The sequence below is a fragment of the Micrasema longulum genome, unplaced genomic scaffold, assembly GCF_059751315.1.
Source record: "Micrasema longulum isolate JH-2025_06_02 unplaced genomic scaffold, ASM5975131v1 h1tg003217l, whole genome shotgun sequence".
In the NCBI taxonomy this organism is placed as follows: domain Eukaryota; kingdom Metazoa; phylum Arthropoda; class Insecta; order Trichoptera; family Brachycentridae; genus Micrasema; species Micrasema longulum.
The window spans coordinates 1-15,355 of NW_028280304.1; the positions used below are offsets into that span (position 1 = coordinate 1).

Below are 15,355 nucleotides of genomic sequence, written 5' to 3' on the forward strand. Positions count from 1 at the left end.
TGTACATTGCACGGCTTAGTGGAGTCGGAAGAACTCCCCTAAACTTATACATTATACCAGTGATCAAAGCGATTTTGATTTAAAGCCATTAAATTGGTGCATGTAGATTCCCAGATATTTTGTTGCACCAGTCTTTTCAAGATAAACATTTCCAAGAGCAATATTGAGACTGAGCTTGTTAATTAATACTCAGCCGATTTTCAAGATGATGTACATCTTGTTGCATATCAGTTTTAAAGTCTTCAAAATTACGATTGTGATAATAAATAATTGTGTCATCTGCATACAGTTTCAGTTTACCCTTTATACCCCAGTTCATAGATTAAGAACAATTGTGGCCCGGAAATGGAACCCTGTGGTACTCCACATGTGATCTCTCCCAAGTCACTCGACTGTACTCCAATCTGGATCGCGTGTGAAGGAGTACCAAGTATAAGGAATATAGTATGTATGCTTTGTGACATTGCAGGTACCATAAGACTGTGCGACATGCGGGCGTCGGCGCTGTGCGACCGCCACGCCAAGCTGTTCGAGGAGAGCGAGGACCCCGCCTCGCGTTCCTTCTTCTCCGAGATTATCTCCTCCATCAGCGACGTCCGCCTCAGCAGCTCCGGCCGCTACATGCTCACCAGAGACTACCTCTCCCTCAAGCTGTGGGACCTCCACATGGAGGCCCGGCCGGTGGAGACCTATCCCGTGCACGAATACCTCCGCGCCAACCTGTGCTCCCTGTATGAGAACGACTGCATCTTCGACAAGTTCGAGTGCTGCTGGAACGGCTCCGACTCGGCCGTCATGACCGGCTCCTACAACAACTTCTTCCGCGTGTTCGACCGCGCCAGCAAGCGCGAGGTGACTCTGGAAGCGTCGCGCGACGTCGCCAAGCCGCGCACGCTGCTGCGTCCGCGCAAGGTCAGCGCCGCGTCCAAGCGCAAGAAGGACGAGATCAGCATCGACTGCCTCGACTACAACAAGAAGATCCTCCACACCGCCTGGCACCCCACCGAGAACATCATCGCCGTCGCCGCCACCAACAACCTCTTCCTCTTCCAAGACAAGTTCTAGCGACGCGTCGGGATATCTCTTTCACTCGTGATTTCTATTTATAGTTAATTATCGTATTTTTAGTGTTGTTAAGTAGGTTTTCGATTACAACGAACGTGGCGGTGTGACGCGTCGCTGGAACGCTCGCGTCATCGTTCTCGTCTCGAGATCCCGAGAGATCGAGCGCGATCGAGTGCATCTTACCGGCTTACGATTATGTTGCGAAGTAAGGATGCGGAAATCATTTGTGAGGAATCTTACGCGAAGACGGACACTGAATTGTTTGAATAGTGATATAACAATGCGGCGTATTCGGTGATTTACTAATTATTTCTGTTTTACATTTCCAAACCAGTTGTTGTTGCGACGCTTCTGCTACCGATGAAGATCTCGTCACGACCCTTCTATGTGCACGGGCGACCTTTCCGCCATTTTATTTCCTACTCTCGGTATCCGTTGATTTTATTTAATTCGCTAAATTCGTATCGTCGATTGTGCGGGGGTCGCTTCATCCGTAGTACGAGGAACATCGCATCCGAAGTATGTTTAGTCCTGCTAGAAAATTCCACAAAACAAATCTCCGATGTAATGTTCCGCAATAGCTAAATATTTCCGCGAATGCTTTCGGAATACACGTGATTACGGTGTGTTTCTGCAGTGGATAATTTAGGATTACATTAAATTACCGAAATATTTTTTTGTTGTATTTTTTATTGAATCACAAAGCCAAGCTGGTGGCATATTGCAATTTGTGTTACGAGGCGGGAGGAGTCATGTTTTAAGAATTGTCCATTTGAGCTGTGAATGTCTCTAGCTGTGTTGGTTAGCTGAGCTAAGCCTAACAATAATGTGGTACTTAACTAAGTTTGGCTCAATTGGAAGTTAGCTTATTGGCTATTTCATTAACTGTTGATATTTCAATATGTGTATAATTTCGTTGAATTCTGTATTCATTCTAGATCGATCCATTCATTGACTCGAATAAATTAGGAGAGCGTAATGCGTCTGTCTTTCGTTTTGACCGTTTAGTTCTAAAATGTATAATATGAAAACAGCAAATGTAAATACACGGTTTCGCAATTTTGCATTAAATTTTATACAATTTTGTATTATAAAGAATAAATCTCGCCGGAATAGTACTCTAGGTGCGTAAACCAATTATGTCGGCACATAAATATTAATCCCACACATTTAATATTGTACAAAAATCTTCATCACAGAACCCGGCAGTCACCCGGGGCGTTGTGTTTGTTGTCTAGTTCAGCCATTTGCTAGCTATCTCATTTGGAAACTTTTTTAAGGTGTAAAATAATGTACAAATAAAGATACTGAATGCCTAGCGATACTTTAAGAGTAATGTAATCTAAGTACATAATTATTTTATTGGAAATTCATTTTGACGAATTAAAAGATATTTTTTAAAAGACTTTTGTTTTATTGTGTCGATAAATATTGGATTGACGAAAAAATTTCTTAGCATTTTCTTTTCAAAATTAAAATCACTTATTTCCCCGATATCCTAAATATTATATCGACTGTAGGTCCGATCGATTCTTGATAAATATAGTATTTTTTAATACACCTGGTACGTTACTTTGCATGTATCCATCTAACCATAGTATATGGCGAGTTTTTCTCAGGTTTGTGTTACCAGCGAGACCCAATGATATTCACCGATTTGCCTGCTTTATCCACCGGACAATGGGGAAGTTTAATTTTTTCTCGGATGTGATAACACCGGACTTGTGTTCTGTAATAATTCCTAAAATAATTAATAATGGTGGATACATTTCCTTATATGAAAATCTAATAGGGATATCAAGAATTAAGTCATTATCACAATACATGTATCCTTTTACACATACAACACGGTTTTTTAGATATCCTAGGCACATAACAGAACAAAAGTTAATTATCTTCAATCGTTTATAAAGGAAAATGGTATTTTCTTTATGAGATATTGAATATTTATATAAAATCTATTTTTGGACATGTTCAGTGCTATGGGAAATTGGATACAAAAATCTTTTTCTTACATGCGGTAAAAGTTAGAGCATTTAATTGTATTACGAAGTTTCTCAAAAGTATGAAAAAAATTAACTACTTTGGGCCATGTCACAAGTTCGTCCGAATAAACCAATGATAGTGTTGTGATGGGTTTCCGGGAAGCCAACTTACAATCAGCAAAACTCTCCGACGAGAACTTGTGATGTTACATTAGATGCGGAGACATAAAATATATTATATACATAAAAATATTTCAAAAGAAAATTTAAGATAACTTCCCATTGTATCGGGGCCCAGAGCCTTCCGCACATTCCGAGTAGTAAGTATAGATAGGGTCTACGTTCGTTCAAGGCGCACGGAAGGAATGCGGTGATGTGTTTTGACGCTGCTCGGTTGAGTTTCGACTAAAATTAGCATCTCAATATCGAAGAATTTAATATATTCGTGAAAATCGACCAGATAATTTTAATCTAAACTCAACTTAACTGCGTCACAACACACTATCGCATTCCTTCCGTGCGCATTGAACGTAGACCCCAACTATATACGTAAAGGGTGTAAGAAAATCCAGAATCGAATTACAGTTATGTATCGTTGAACAGAACGAAGTTAGTTCTCATAAAGGTGGCAGATAAACCTTTAATTTATGTTCCTATTTGTAAAATTGAACGTTTAGTTAAGTTTCTGATCAGTTCACATTTCAACTGTTTTACTTTTTTAAATGAACATATCCCCATCGAGGAGAAATAATGACATCACAGATAGCAAATTTCAATGGGGATTTTAAAAATTAAAGTCTTAGTTGAATATTAAAAATTTTATTACAAAAACTAAACTTCCTCATTGGATGGAGATATAAAAGTGACTTATTTACTGTTGAGCTTAGATAGTATAAATTACCCGCATAACTCCAAGAACCATATATATTTATAGAGAAAATAAAAGTTTTATATGTAAAAGATGCAGTGAAATCCCAGAATTTGAGTTTTCCATTATGTACATGTAATTTTTAAAGATCTATTTCATTTTTGTATTCAGTATTATTTGTTAAATCCTAATATTTTTTTCCTTGTAATTTGAAAGTGCATATTTCAATCAAAAGTTTATATTGAAAATTGATTTTACAATTATTACAAAACTTCAAACGAGTCATTAAAATACAATCATAATTACAAGAGACTTTTATTTGACAACAGAAGATTTGATAAATAAAACAAAACCTGAAATTTGAGTGGGAGCCATCACAAAGATAAAATGAACTGAAAAATGAACCCTGAAGGGTCCAAATTGTGTTGCAATCTAAAAAAAAACATTCAAAATTATCCAAAACCAACAATTTCATTGTTTTCACAATAGTTAATCGGGTTGTGGTCCCATGGCTGGTGTCGCAGACTCACGGATCAGAGATCTGAGGTTCGAACCCCACTCTATGCCAGCTTGGTTCCCATGTTCTAATAGCGAGTTATTTACAACTCATTGAAAATGGCCCCCAAAATTGAAATATTTGGGTTAGAATACAAATATTTATTTTCTCTTAAAAATTAAAATATACATATAATGAAAAACAATATCATTAATTATCAATTATTATTAACATTATCTTAGAAGACAAACACAAAAAACATACATCGTTTTAATACTTCAATGGTTTGATCAAAATGTCGATGTTAAATTGGATATTTTTCAATGATGCTTTGATAACCTTTAATTTATCAGATCGTCGGGTTTCTGGCACACTAGTCCCAGAAAACCACGCTAACTTTGGTAAGTACAAATTTCCGAAAAATGAGATGTCTTCATAAATGGCATCAAAAAATCTTTGTTTAAAAAGTAAATAAAAATATTTCATATTTTATAAATACAAAAAATTATATTTTATCATATTCAACTTGGGAGTTTTATTTGAATAGTTGGTTTAGGATGAGCTTTTAACTTTAAAAGTGCGATATCTCACAACTAGTGAAATGTAGTTACCAACATGTGCCAGAAGCCTGATGATATATGCACCCCGCTGAAGACTTATGGATGTCTACTTTATAAAAGGTTGTGGTATGTATTCAATTTCTAATATTTTTGGCAACCACTTTGATGGCTATGACACTTGCCCAGGGCATAGAGGTTCAGAGACGTTTTCCGGTGAGATCAAAATACAGTAAGGAGTATCTGTAACCTGAACTAACTACTTATTTATGCACAATTTGGTAAGGTATCCGAAATAAATTAATTTTGTAGGATTAAATTCTACTTTTATTTTTTTTAATATACAAGAGTAAAATGTGACACGTTTCGATCTTGTTATGACATTGTCAAACTAACTGTAAACAGCGCCGTGGTGGACATTTGACTGTCATTATCTTTAAAACCTCAAATATTATTTAACATGATATAAAAATATCAGTTTTATGTAAAATTAAATTATTTTCATTTTTTAAGTTCAAAGTTCATTAATTAAAGTACTCTTATTTAATGACCCTTTACTTATTTACTCTGTTGTGTCAATCAATGTTTCCGCGTGCACAATACAATTTTAGAGAAATTAAAATATTGCTTTTTTTACCTTACATTTGTGTTTTGATTATATTTTTTCCCATCGTGCAACATTACGCGGAGACATCACGAATGCGCGCGGTGAAAGCGGGGCAAAGGGGGGGTATTTTTGGACACAGTCCGATGTTTCAAATATGATTCTACGCTCCTTCTTAACTATTCTTTATTTAACAAGTATTGAGGATTTCTAAATAACCCAAGATAAGTAAAGTAATTAAAAATCAATTAGGGTATACTGAGTGCATTTTTTTAGGTACATGGTGCATTAGGGGTATATTGGGAAAGCCTTCCATTATTTAAAAATATTTGTAGGGGTGCAGCTTTAAAATTAATATAATAATACATAATTAGATGGTAATATTGATTTCATTTATTTATTTCACGGACTTATGCAGTCCATTCTAACGATGGTAAATACAATTTCTTATAATAAATACAGGCACTAATAAAATAAAATACAACTAAATCAAATTAAAGCTAGGACAAAAAAATTAAAATTACTACCTCAAGAAAAGATTTTTTAAACCTGTAAAAACTTGCACCAAAAAAATCCAGATTTAATTTACAAAGGTTTATTTTGAAAAAATAGTTGAAACATCACATTATACACCCTTGTATATTCAAATAAATAAAAGTAGAATTTAATCCAATGAAAATATTTTATTTTGGATACCTTACCAAATTTGAATATGAAATTCTAACAATTAACTGCATACACAATAAATACTTCATAAACATTTTCATTTTATATACATATAAGGGTGGGTATATTGCTTTAAGGAAATTTCTTTCTACACCTACACTATTTACCGAACCATAGCATCAGGTGAAGGGAGAGGGAATGAAAGAATTAAAATTGCCTCCAAAAGCTTTATTGTTACTCAATAATGCTTCTGGCCACTCAAATTGCACTGATTTGATGATTGATGACAAATTACTGTATGTTTCTTTCTCCAAACTATACTTCACTCATGCAGTCCAATGAATCAAAATTTTATTCAGGTGGTAAAAATGTAATATCAGAAGCTCCTTTTGAAAATGTTAGTCAAGAAAATAGCATCATATTAACTATTCTCAAAAATAAATCATATTGATGAACAATATGCAGAAAGTTTGTTTTATTTTTTAAAGATTCCAGTAATACTAAAATTTGTACTAACTGAACAGACTCGGTTTTTAATTGTTTGGATTATAGAGACTATATGGTAAAGAGGAAGTTCAGTGCTACAGAAAATTGGACATAAAAAAGTTTTACGCACAGTAAAAATTAGAGCATTTATTGTACGAAGAAGTTTCTCGAAGATGTATGAAAAAATGATTTTGATAAAAACAAACTACTTTGAACTATGTCACAAGTTCTTTCTAATAAACCAATGATACAGTTTTGTGATAGATTTCTGTCACCAATCAGCAGAACTCACCGACTAGAACTTGTGATGTCACTAGGGGAGTAGTTTCAAAATTACAAAACTTTAAAAAATCATAGTGCTGATAATACGATACTTAATTATTTTTTTGCGTAGTTTGATAGTCTATTAATAAATAAACAAAATTGAAAACCCACTAAATTTCCTCATCAAATATGATTTTTCTCAAATCCAAGTTTTCTGTTACAATTTACCACTGTAATTGGCCACTTTTATAATAGTGTGGTGTAAAATCAATAAATGAAAATGACCTACAGAAAATGTCACCTAAAATTTCTTGAAAAAAACTAGTATATATGACATCTCTATTACGCGCTAGTAACGTGTCTATTGAATTTAATGTCTTTGGTTCCAAAGATATATATCATATTCAGGCATTTCATTTTTGGGGTTTTTGTGTTTCTATTATAGGAAATGCAAAAAATTACGGTACACATCTTGATGATAGGTAATAAACAACAGGATGAGTTGGCCAACATTTTACCATCTTAAAAGAATGTTTTAAAATATGAGCAAAAAGAATACATTGCACTCTGAAATATTGAAAAAAAACATGTAAATACAAATACATCATCGCCTACCAAAATATCGATACATCAGTATATCGATGTTCAAAAAATCAACATCGATTTCTATAAACATTATAATATTTATATCGATGATATATTTATGTTTAATCCTTAGAGTAATAATATGTCACTGGCTAATAGTCACCCATACGGAATACGGACAAAAACCATTCTATGATTGTCAACAACGAAGTTAGCTACAGTTTGCAGCAGGTACTCAGGTCGAGAATTGCAAGCGCAAACCGAAACTGTCCATTACACATTTATTGTTAAACTAAAACCAAACCAAAATTTTGGAACACTTTTGTCCCATGTAATAAAGAACTAAAAAAAAAAAAAACAACCATTTCGATTTTAATAAAAATGTTTTTAAAAAAAAAAACATTACCATATCGATTTTAATATAAATGTTTTTAGCTATTGATAATGTGCACATAAATAAACAATAAAACTTTTGTTCATTAAGAAATTCATACAATTGAAATACCAGGAAATCATAATAATGTACTTGACATTAATCCCATTCCCAACGTTACATTACTGTGCAATCTGATAAAAACAAACAACGTAACTAATACCTACAGACATTTGTATTCATGTGCTCCTGATAACAGTGACCGAATAGTCAGACATGTCCTTGCTTGAAAAATTTGTCAAGGTTGAGTTTAGTACACTGCTTTCATACATTATGTTCTCCTGATAATTAAAGTCACTTCATTGTAACAGTTTATTGCAAAATCAGTCAAGGTCGCGATTAGATTTTCAATTGTGAGAAATATTTATTTAAAAGGTGTTTTTCACTAAATTTTTTATCAATTTATTTACATCAAGAACTGATTTGAGTTATTTTGATTGACTTATCCAGACTAATAACGAAAGCCAAAAATAAAAACTTACCTGCTTTATTTTACTCAAATAAAAATATGTAGGTACATGGTGAAATTTATTTTCACGAATCAAATAATAAAATGTGAAATTTTATTGAAATGCGTGTTTCGAAATCTTTTTTGCATCCATTTCTTCTTTTCCTACCTTCGCTCCTAAATGGAGCATGTGGACATCATCAGACGGCTCCAGGAGACTATCAGTAGCTGGCACTCTTGCCAATCCCGCATTCCTTAGTTCCGCCGAACAAATCTGCAAGATTGTCATCGATGGTCTTTCCAGAACTGTAGGAACCCACAGGTGTGAGCTTGGATTAAGACTCAATATTTTATATTAATTTTGGATCCATTATGTAAGTTTTTTAAAGCTTCTTTTGCAGATTTATAATATAAATTATGATGATATAAGCTAAGACCTAATAAATGAAATGACTTATGACAGATGTTACTAGTTTGTAAAACTAAATGAAAAACATTTTAATACAATTTCATAATTAGTGTTTATTTTTTGTAAATTATTATAAATGTAAGTATTCTCTAGCAATCTTTTACTTTTTTAAGCGGGGTCCGAATATTGTTGAGCCCACTCTTACGTTTGTAGCGCCTAATTCAATCTGAAAAATAAATCAATATTTGATTACTTTGAAGGGGACAAAAGAATAAATAGGGTTTTTTGAGAAAAACTAAAATCCTCATTACTTTCTTTAAATAGGTATATACATAGGTAGACGTAGAAAGAACTAAAGGGGTACTTGCAAAGATTTGCTTTTGACCTAATGAGGCTTGGCTGAAACTTGGCACTAGAGCCTTTACAGGGCACTGCAGATTGAATTAACACCTTGCTAGAACGCAAATTTCTGCAACTTCTAGATGTAGGTTCTGCATTGTAGATGATAAAACACTTATACAGATTCTTGAATGTGATGCTTTATATCACAGAAGAAGTCGCATCCTTGGGGGACCTATGGTTAAACCTGAGGATGTTAGAGCCCTCGCCCTCTACCTAATAGCTCGATACTTAAGAGATCTGGGCCTGGAGAAGGGGGTTTAGCATTATGAGAACACTCATGCACTCAGTAGTCAACAACTCTCTAAAGACTTGGGTTTGGAGGGCGAGAACTAATTTACGGGGACCTGTCACAATATATCTACAACCAACAAGAATAATATGATATGATTACAAAAGTGATTCTAATAGAAAAAATAATTCAAAATTGGTTCGACTGAATGACACAATCCAATGAATTTTTACCTGCCTCCATTTTCTTTTTTTTATAGCCCTTTTAAACGTTTTATCGTTACTTGTTTTCTTAATGGGCAGAATTATGGAGGTTCTAGATTTCAATAGCATAATACTCATAAGTCCCTTAAACCGAAAGTATTGTAAGTTTTTATTTATTTGAGTTGTGTTTATGTCGAGAATTTTGCGGTTCTATGATTGGTTCATGGTAAGTTGTTTTGCATCTTGAAATTTACAGTTTTCTTTTTGTAGACACTTTTTAGGGTTTAAAAAATGCTTACTATCGCTATACTTCTCGATCAGACAATGATCACGGATTGTGGTTGTAAGTTGCATATGTTTTAAGTCAATGACTACCTGTATTTAAACTGACGCTTTAAAATTAAAAGGCCGCAAAATGCATTAAAATAGAAATGCCCTGAAAAATAAAATTAATTCCACCGAGAAACTTCAATAATTTTCCTTACAGCATGTTCGAAGTCACTTGACATTCCCATGGACAACTCCAAATCTGCGAGGTCTAGCCCCATCTCTGAGCAAACTGTTTCTCTACACTTAGCTAGGCATATAAAGTCAGGATTTGGCCCTAGACTACAGTCATATCCATATTGTCCGATGGTCATGAGACCTTTCAGAAGGAGATTGGGACATTTTTCCTTTATGTGTGTTGCTAGTTCAGCTACTTTGGAAGGCTCTACACCATTTTTTACTGAAATCAATTAAATTTTAATCATATTTCAAACAGAAAATAATATGAACATGGGTTAAACAAGGTAAAAATTGTCCATAAAGATAGACTTAATGACTTGGTGAGGCATTACACATAATCACATTGGTTTATACAATAGGTACTAAATAATAAAGCTTTATAATATTACATAAGTGAAAATATTCTTAATAATATTATAAGCACGTCCCAATGTTGTAGACAACTACCCGATTTAACTCCCTAGGGAAACGATCAGCAATTGGCGGTCTGCGGGCCAGATCCGGTCCGCAAATGCTCCCTTCTGGCTCTTGGGGTTCCTGTTCAGTTCATGAATGGACCACAGTTAAGTAGTACACGCAGCCTGGCTTTTAATCAAGGATTTCATTTATTTTTTCATAAATCAGAATGTTCAGGGTAAATGAGTGTTGTAGTCAGCAAGTTTTATATTAAAATTTCGTTATACATTGTATTCATTCATCACAGCAATTCTTTAATTGCATATTAGGTACATTGGTTTTTATTCAGCTGTGTTTGGCTCGCATGTACACGAGTGACGTCGACGGTCGCGTGGCCCCCAAAAAGAATCGATGTATTCATATGGCCTGCCACCAAAACCAATTGCCGACCGATGCCTTAGGGAGTGTATCAAAATGTATATAATATATTATAACAGAGATAGAGATCTTTTTAAAGAAATGATATGGAAATCTGGTCATTTACAGAGCTTCATTTTTTAATAAACTTAATAGTGATGCTTAATAACTTATACATATGTATTTGAACTATTGCTAATTGAAACTATTTATTAATCTGTTTACTAAATTATTAAATTATGTATTGTACCATATAAATGTATCACTATTATTATTTTTATTTTGACTAATTTAAATTATTAAAGAAATAAATTAAAATTTAAGATACATGATCTTAACTTTGCTACTTCTTTGTGTCATTAAATAACTTGTATGTATTATATTTTTTGATATGTATAAATTTTTTATATGTATTTTGTATATTAATGTGTCATAAGATTTAAAAAATGTATTAATTTTAGCATTAAAGAGTCCCGACTTAACAGGAAGGTTTCTAACAAGTCGGGACATTAAAATTAATAATTATGCCGTAATAAAATTGTGTATTGTGTCTTTTAAATAAAAAATAGAAATAATTTATTTTTTTTAGAGAAATGATGGATGACATACTTGTTTAAAATTGTCAATTTTCAAGTTTAACATATTTACAACAGGATTGCATATAATACAATACTGTTATTTTTAAATGTGATATTTTTCAAACGTTTCCTATGTAACATAGATGAACCGACAAGCTATTACTTTTTTTGGATATGTTTTCTCTGCACTACGCAATCAAATGTATATTTAATTCCGACTGAAAGGAAATTGGACCTCATACATGGTAAGTTAATCCACCGACCGCTATACAGCAAAGTAGACTAAATGAAATCATAAATTTACTTTAATTGAATGCACAACGTACCATCCTCTCCACTTGTATTGACTTGAATCATAACATTTAATTTTTCATCTTCTTTGGCGTGCTTCGGCCAACTTTTGTTCAGCGAATCAGCGAGCTTTACAGAGTGAACTGTCTCTACCATAAACAGCCCGGGACAACTGATAACTTTATTTAACTTGTTTGTCTGCAAATGGCCGATGAAGTGCCACTTTATATCCTTGCAGCTCTCCAAAATGTCCGGACTAATGGCCTTGTCGTTCAGTTCATTGGCGTAGTTCTCTCCAAAGTGCCGCTGTCCAGCTTCGTACGCCTCTATTATAGAAGTATTGGGCTTTGTCTTTGAAACACAAACTAAGCGGGGTTTGATATTTGGCAATATCTGTAATGAAATATTTCACATAAAATAATAAATATGATTATTCCAGTATGTGTAGACAGTACCACCTGTTCCATACATCTGTAACTGTGTTAAAAACATCATATAATTGGAATGTTGTGTACCTATCATAAAACAAAAAAATTCAGACCACAATGGACACCAAGTCATTGGAACAATACACACCATCCCTCGGTAACTGCACATATGTGCATCTACCATCTCCCAGGAATCACCAAGCAGCCTGTTAGTCACATGTCCAGCAGTAACTACCTAATTGTAGATTGCTACAAGAGCTATCCTTCAGATAGAGCTTTGTTTATTTTGCTAACCATAATATTTTGTCAGTACTTTATTTATTTAGTTTTTTCATTATTTATAATACTTTTTAGCAAAAAGAAACTTAAAAAAAAAAAAAACTTTTGTAAATGTCGATCTGGTTCAATGAGTAATAATTAATTTAGAGATATTACTTCATAAAAATTAAATTCAAATTCCACAGAATAAGGCAATGATGATAATACTTAGGATGGGAGAACAAAAAGAGACGTGGAATGCCGCATACACCAAGCAAGGCTTGCGTTTAACAAAAAATCAAAGATTTTTAAGTCAGATAATATCAATCTAAAACTCCGCAAGCAACTTGCCAAGACATATGCATGCAGAATATTGATGTACGGTTGTGAGACATGGTGCCTTACTGAAAAAGATAAAAAAAGACTAGAGGCCTTCGAGATGTAGTGCTACAGAAAAATATTAGGAATTTGCTGGAGAGACCACATCACTAATGACGAGGTTCTCAACAGAATCGAAGAAGGTAGGCACCTAATCAAAACCATCTCAGAGGCGAGCCCGATGGATTGGCCACATTATGGGCCATGAGGGTCTCCCGCACGACATCATAGAGGGAATGGCTGAGGGGGCAAATTATAGAGGGCGCCCAGGTGGGAATATTTGGAGCGAGTGTGCGAAGATTGAAACTGCGCCCCATATTCTTGAATATGCATCTGTAATCTGGTCCCCTCATTATGCTGTTCATATCAAGCGCCTTGAATCAGTTCAACATCGTTTTATAAGAAAAATTGCATGGAAGATGGGATTGGAAAGAGGAGACTATTCATATTCTGATATGGAGAGGTTTTTAAGCATATCAAGTCTTGAAAAACGCAGATGCATTGCAGATATAATCTGCATGTATAAAATTATGAACTGTCTCATTGATGCCCCTGAAATTTTGCAAAAGATTCTTTTTAACGTTCCCACCCGTAGACTAAGAAATAATGAAATGCTTTTCCTCGGTCACTACAGGACCAATTATGGTGCACAGTCGCCTTTGCCCAGAATGATCAGGCGGGTGAACGATCATCAAGATCTTGATTATTATGGTGTAAGGATGTCTTTCTTTACAAATCAGCTAAAGAATCTGTATAGTTAGCCTATGCTTTTTACTTAATCTAAAAAATCTATCATCTGTCTTTGCTGCTTATTTCTGTTCCTTATATTTTTTTATTCCTTTGTAAAAATTTCTTTTAATTGTAATGTTTATAATGGACTTTGTCCGTAAATAAATAAATAAATAAATAAATAAATATGTCGAGCTAAAGAGGGCTGCAGAAAATAGAGACCAATGGAGGACGAGATGCAGGACTTTGCTGCAAACTAATCCCTAGGATTGAGACTGCGAAGAAGAAGATAATACTTAAGGTGGTGCATAGGACACTGCACTGGTAAACCAAATGCAGCGTAGTTGGATTATTTTTTACATGAAGGTAAGGTGATCAGTCTTATGATTCAGGTGCTAGTCCAGGAACAGTGAAATATTGCTGTTAAAAAAAACTTTAAAATCAATATTTCACATCGTCAATCTTGCCAGGAATCGAATCCAGGACCTCAAGAATGGTAAGTCGTTAGAATTGAGAAAATTTGATTGAGGGTGTCGGACAAATTGACTGTATATACTTAGGTTGCTCTGACGGCGATAGAGGCATTGAAAGCGGGAAATATAAATTCAAAAAATAAAAATACGCGAATCTTTTGAAAACAAAGATTTTTTTAAAAATTTAAAAAATAACGTTAAATGTGCGGATCTGAAAAGAAGACACAAGACCTTTAAAACAGATTCAGGTAAGTGGGTGGGGCTTTCAATGTGCCATTAATAAAACTATTAATGGACATAAAGATTTGAAGCCAGGGTTGTTTTGTGCATTCCAGCATTCTTCTCAACGAATGCAAACTATCACACCGCACTCGAGTCATGTTTAGATATTCTTAATATATATTTTAATTCAGGCAAGTAAACATCTTTTTAAATTATACATATTATTTATAAAGCGGCTACAAAATATTATTTTATATTAAAATATTGCATATTGCATAATTGTCATTTAAAAATAAGCATTAATTAGGCGAAAATTAAAACGACTTGTTAAAAAGAATAACTAAAACTGGAAACTATACTGCCTGATAATAAACATTTTTTATTTAATATTTTACCTGGCTTCGCTTCAAACAAGCGGCTTCTATTTGGTTCAAAACAGTTCTAAGATTTCCCATAACGTCTGTATCTTCTCTCTGTGTCATGTCAAATGTGTGAATTAAAATAATCTACCGAGTATATTCCACTTAGAAACTTTAAATGACTAAATGTAATCTTATCTACAATAATACACCAGAAAAGTTTGTGTCAAATGTCAAATTATCAGCTGTCTTGCTTTACACCATAAACTAATCGCAGTTATTATAGAATTGATAAAAATTAATATCATAGACAACTTTTCCCCTGGAAACAAACGCGGGAAACATCTAAGAATGTCTAAATTTTAGACAGAGGATCTACATTAGTAGGTGTTGGTCTAAATGCTTGGCCAAAGTGGCGAGCGTTTGCGGCGGGCGCTGACACGGTGAAAAGGCGTCGCGTACCGCGCCCGCGCCGTGCCGCAAATGCTTTGCCACTATGGCCAAGCATTCAGACCAACACCTATTAAAGTAGATCCTCTGTGTAAAATTTAGACATTCTAAGATGTTTCCCGCGTTTGTTTCCAGGGGAAAAGTTTTCTATGATATTATTTTTATCAAT

At 34.0% G+C, this 15,355-nt stretch overlaps 1 protein-coding gene and 1 pseudogene across 2 annotated transcripts; one reads left to right on the forward strand and one right to left on the reverse strand.

Annotated features, from left to right (window-relative positions):
- Window positions 1–241: 241 nt before the first annotated feature.
- On the forward strand, window positions 242–2,468 carry LOC148270963 (protein phosphatase PP2A 55 kDa regulatory subunit pseudogene; annotated as a pseudogene). The gene has a single exon (XR_015825232.1). The product of XR_015825232.1 is annotated as a protein phosphatase PP2A 55 kDa regulatory subunit pseudogene (transcript).
- A 6,493-nt stretch (window positions 2,469–8,961) lies between these two features.
- Window positions 8,962–15,011, reverse strand: LOC148270964 (pyridoxal phosphate homeostasis protein-like). Its single transcript, XM_088241991.1, has 4 exons — window positions 14,773–15,011; window positions 11,925–12,282; window positions 10,186–10,427; window positions 8,962–9,092 (listed from the first exon to the last, which is right to left on the reverse strand). Exons 1-4 carry the CDS (start codon window positions 14,857–14,859, stop codon window positions 9,027–9,029), a joined length of 753 nt encoding a protein of 250 aa, XP_088098117.1. The 5' UTR covers window positions 14,860–15,011; the 3' UTR covers window positions 8,962–9,026.
- Window positions 15,012–15,355: the final 344 nt, after the last annotated feature.

Bases quoted from the DNA above. Each gene is read 5' to 3' on its own strand.
- LOC148270964 (XM_088241991.1), bottom strand. From the start codon at position 14,859: ATGACACAGAGAGAAGATACAGACGTTATGGGAAATCTTAGAACTGTT. The intron at 10,428-11,924 runs GTACGTTGTGCA...AATTGATTTCAG, and splicing joins CAATACAAGTGGAGAGGATG to TAAAAAATGGTGTAGAGCCT. The intron at 9,093-10,185 runs GTAAGGAAAATT...TTTATTTTTCAG, and splicing joins CAAGTGACTTCGAACATGCT to ATTGAATTAGGCGCTACAAA.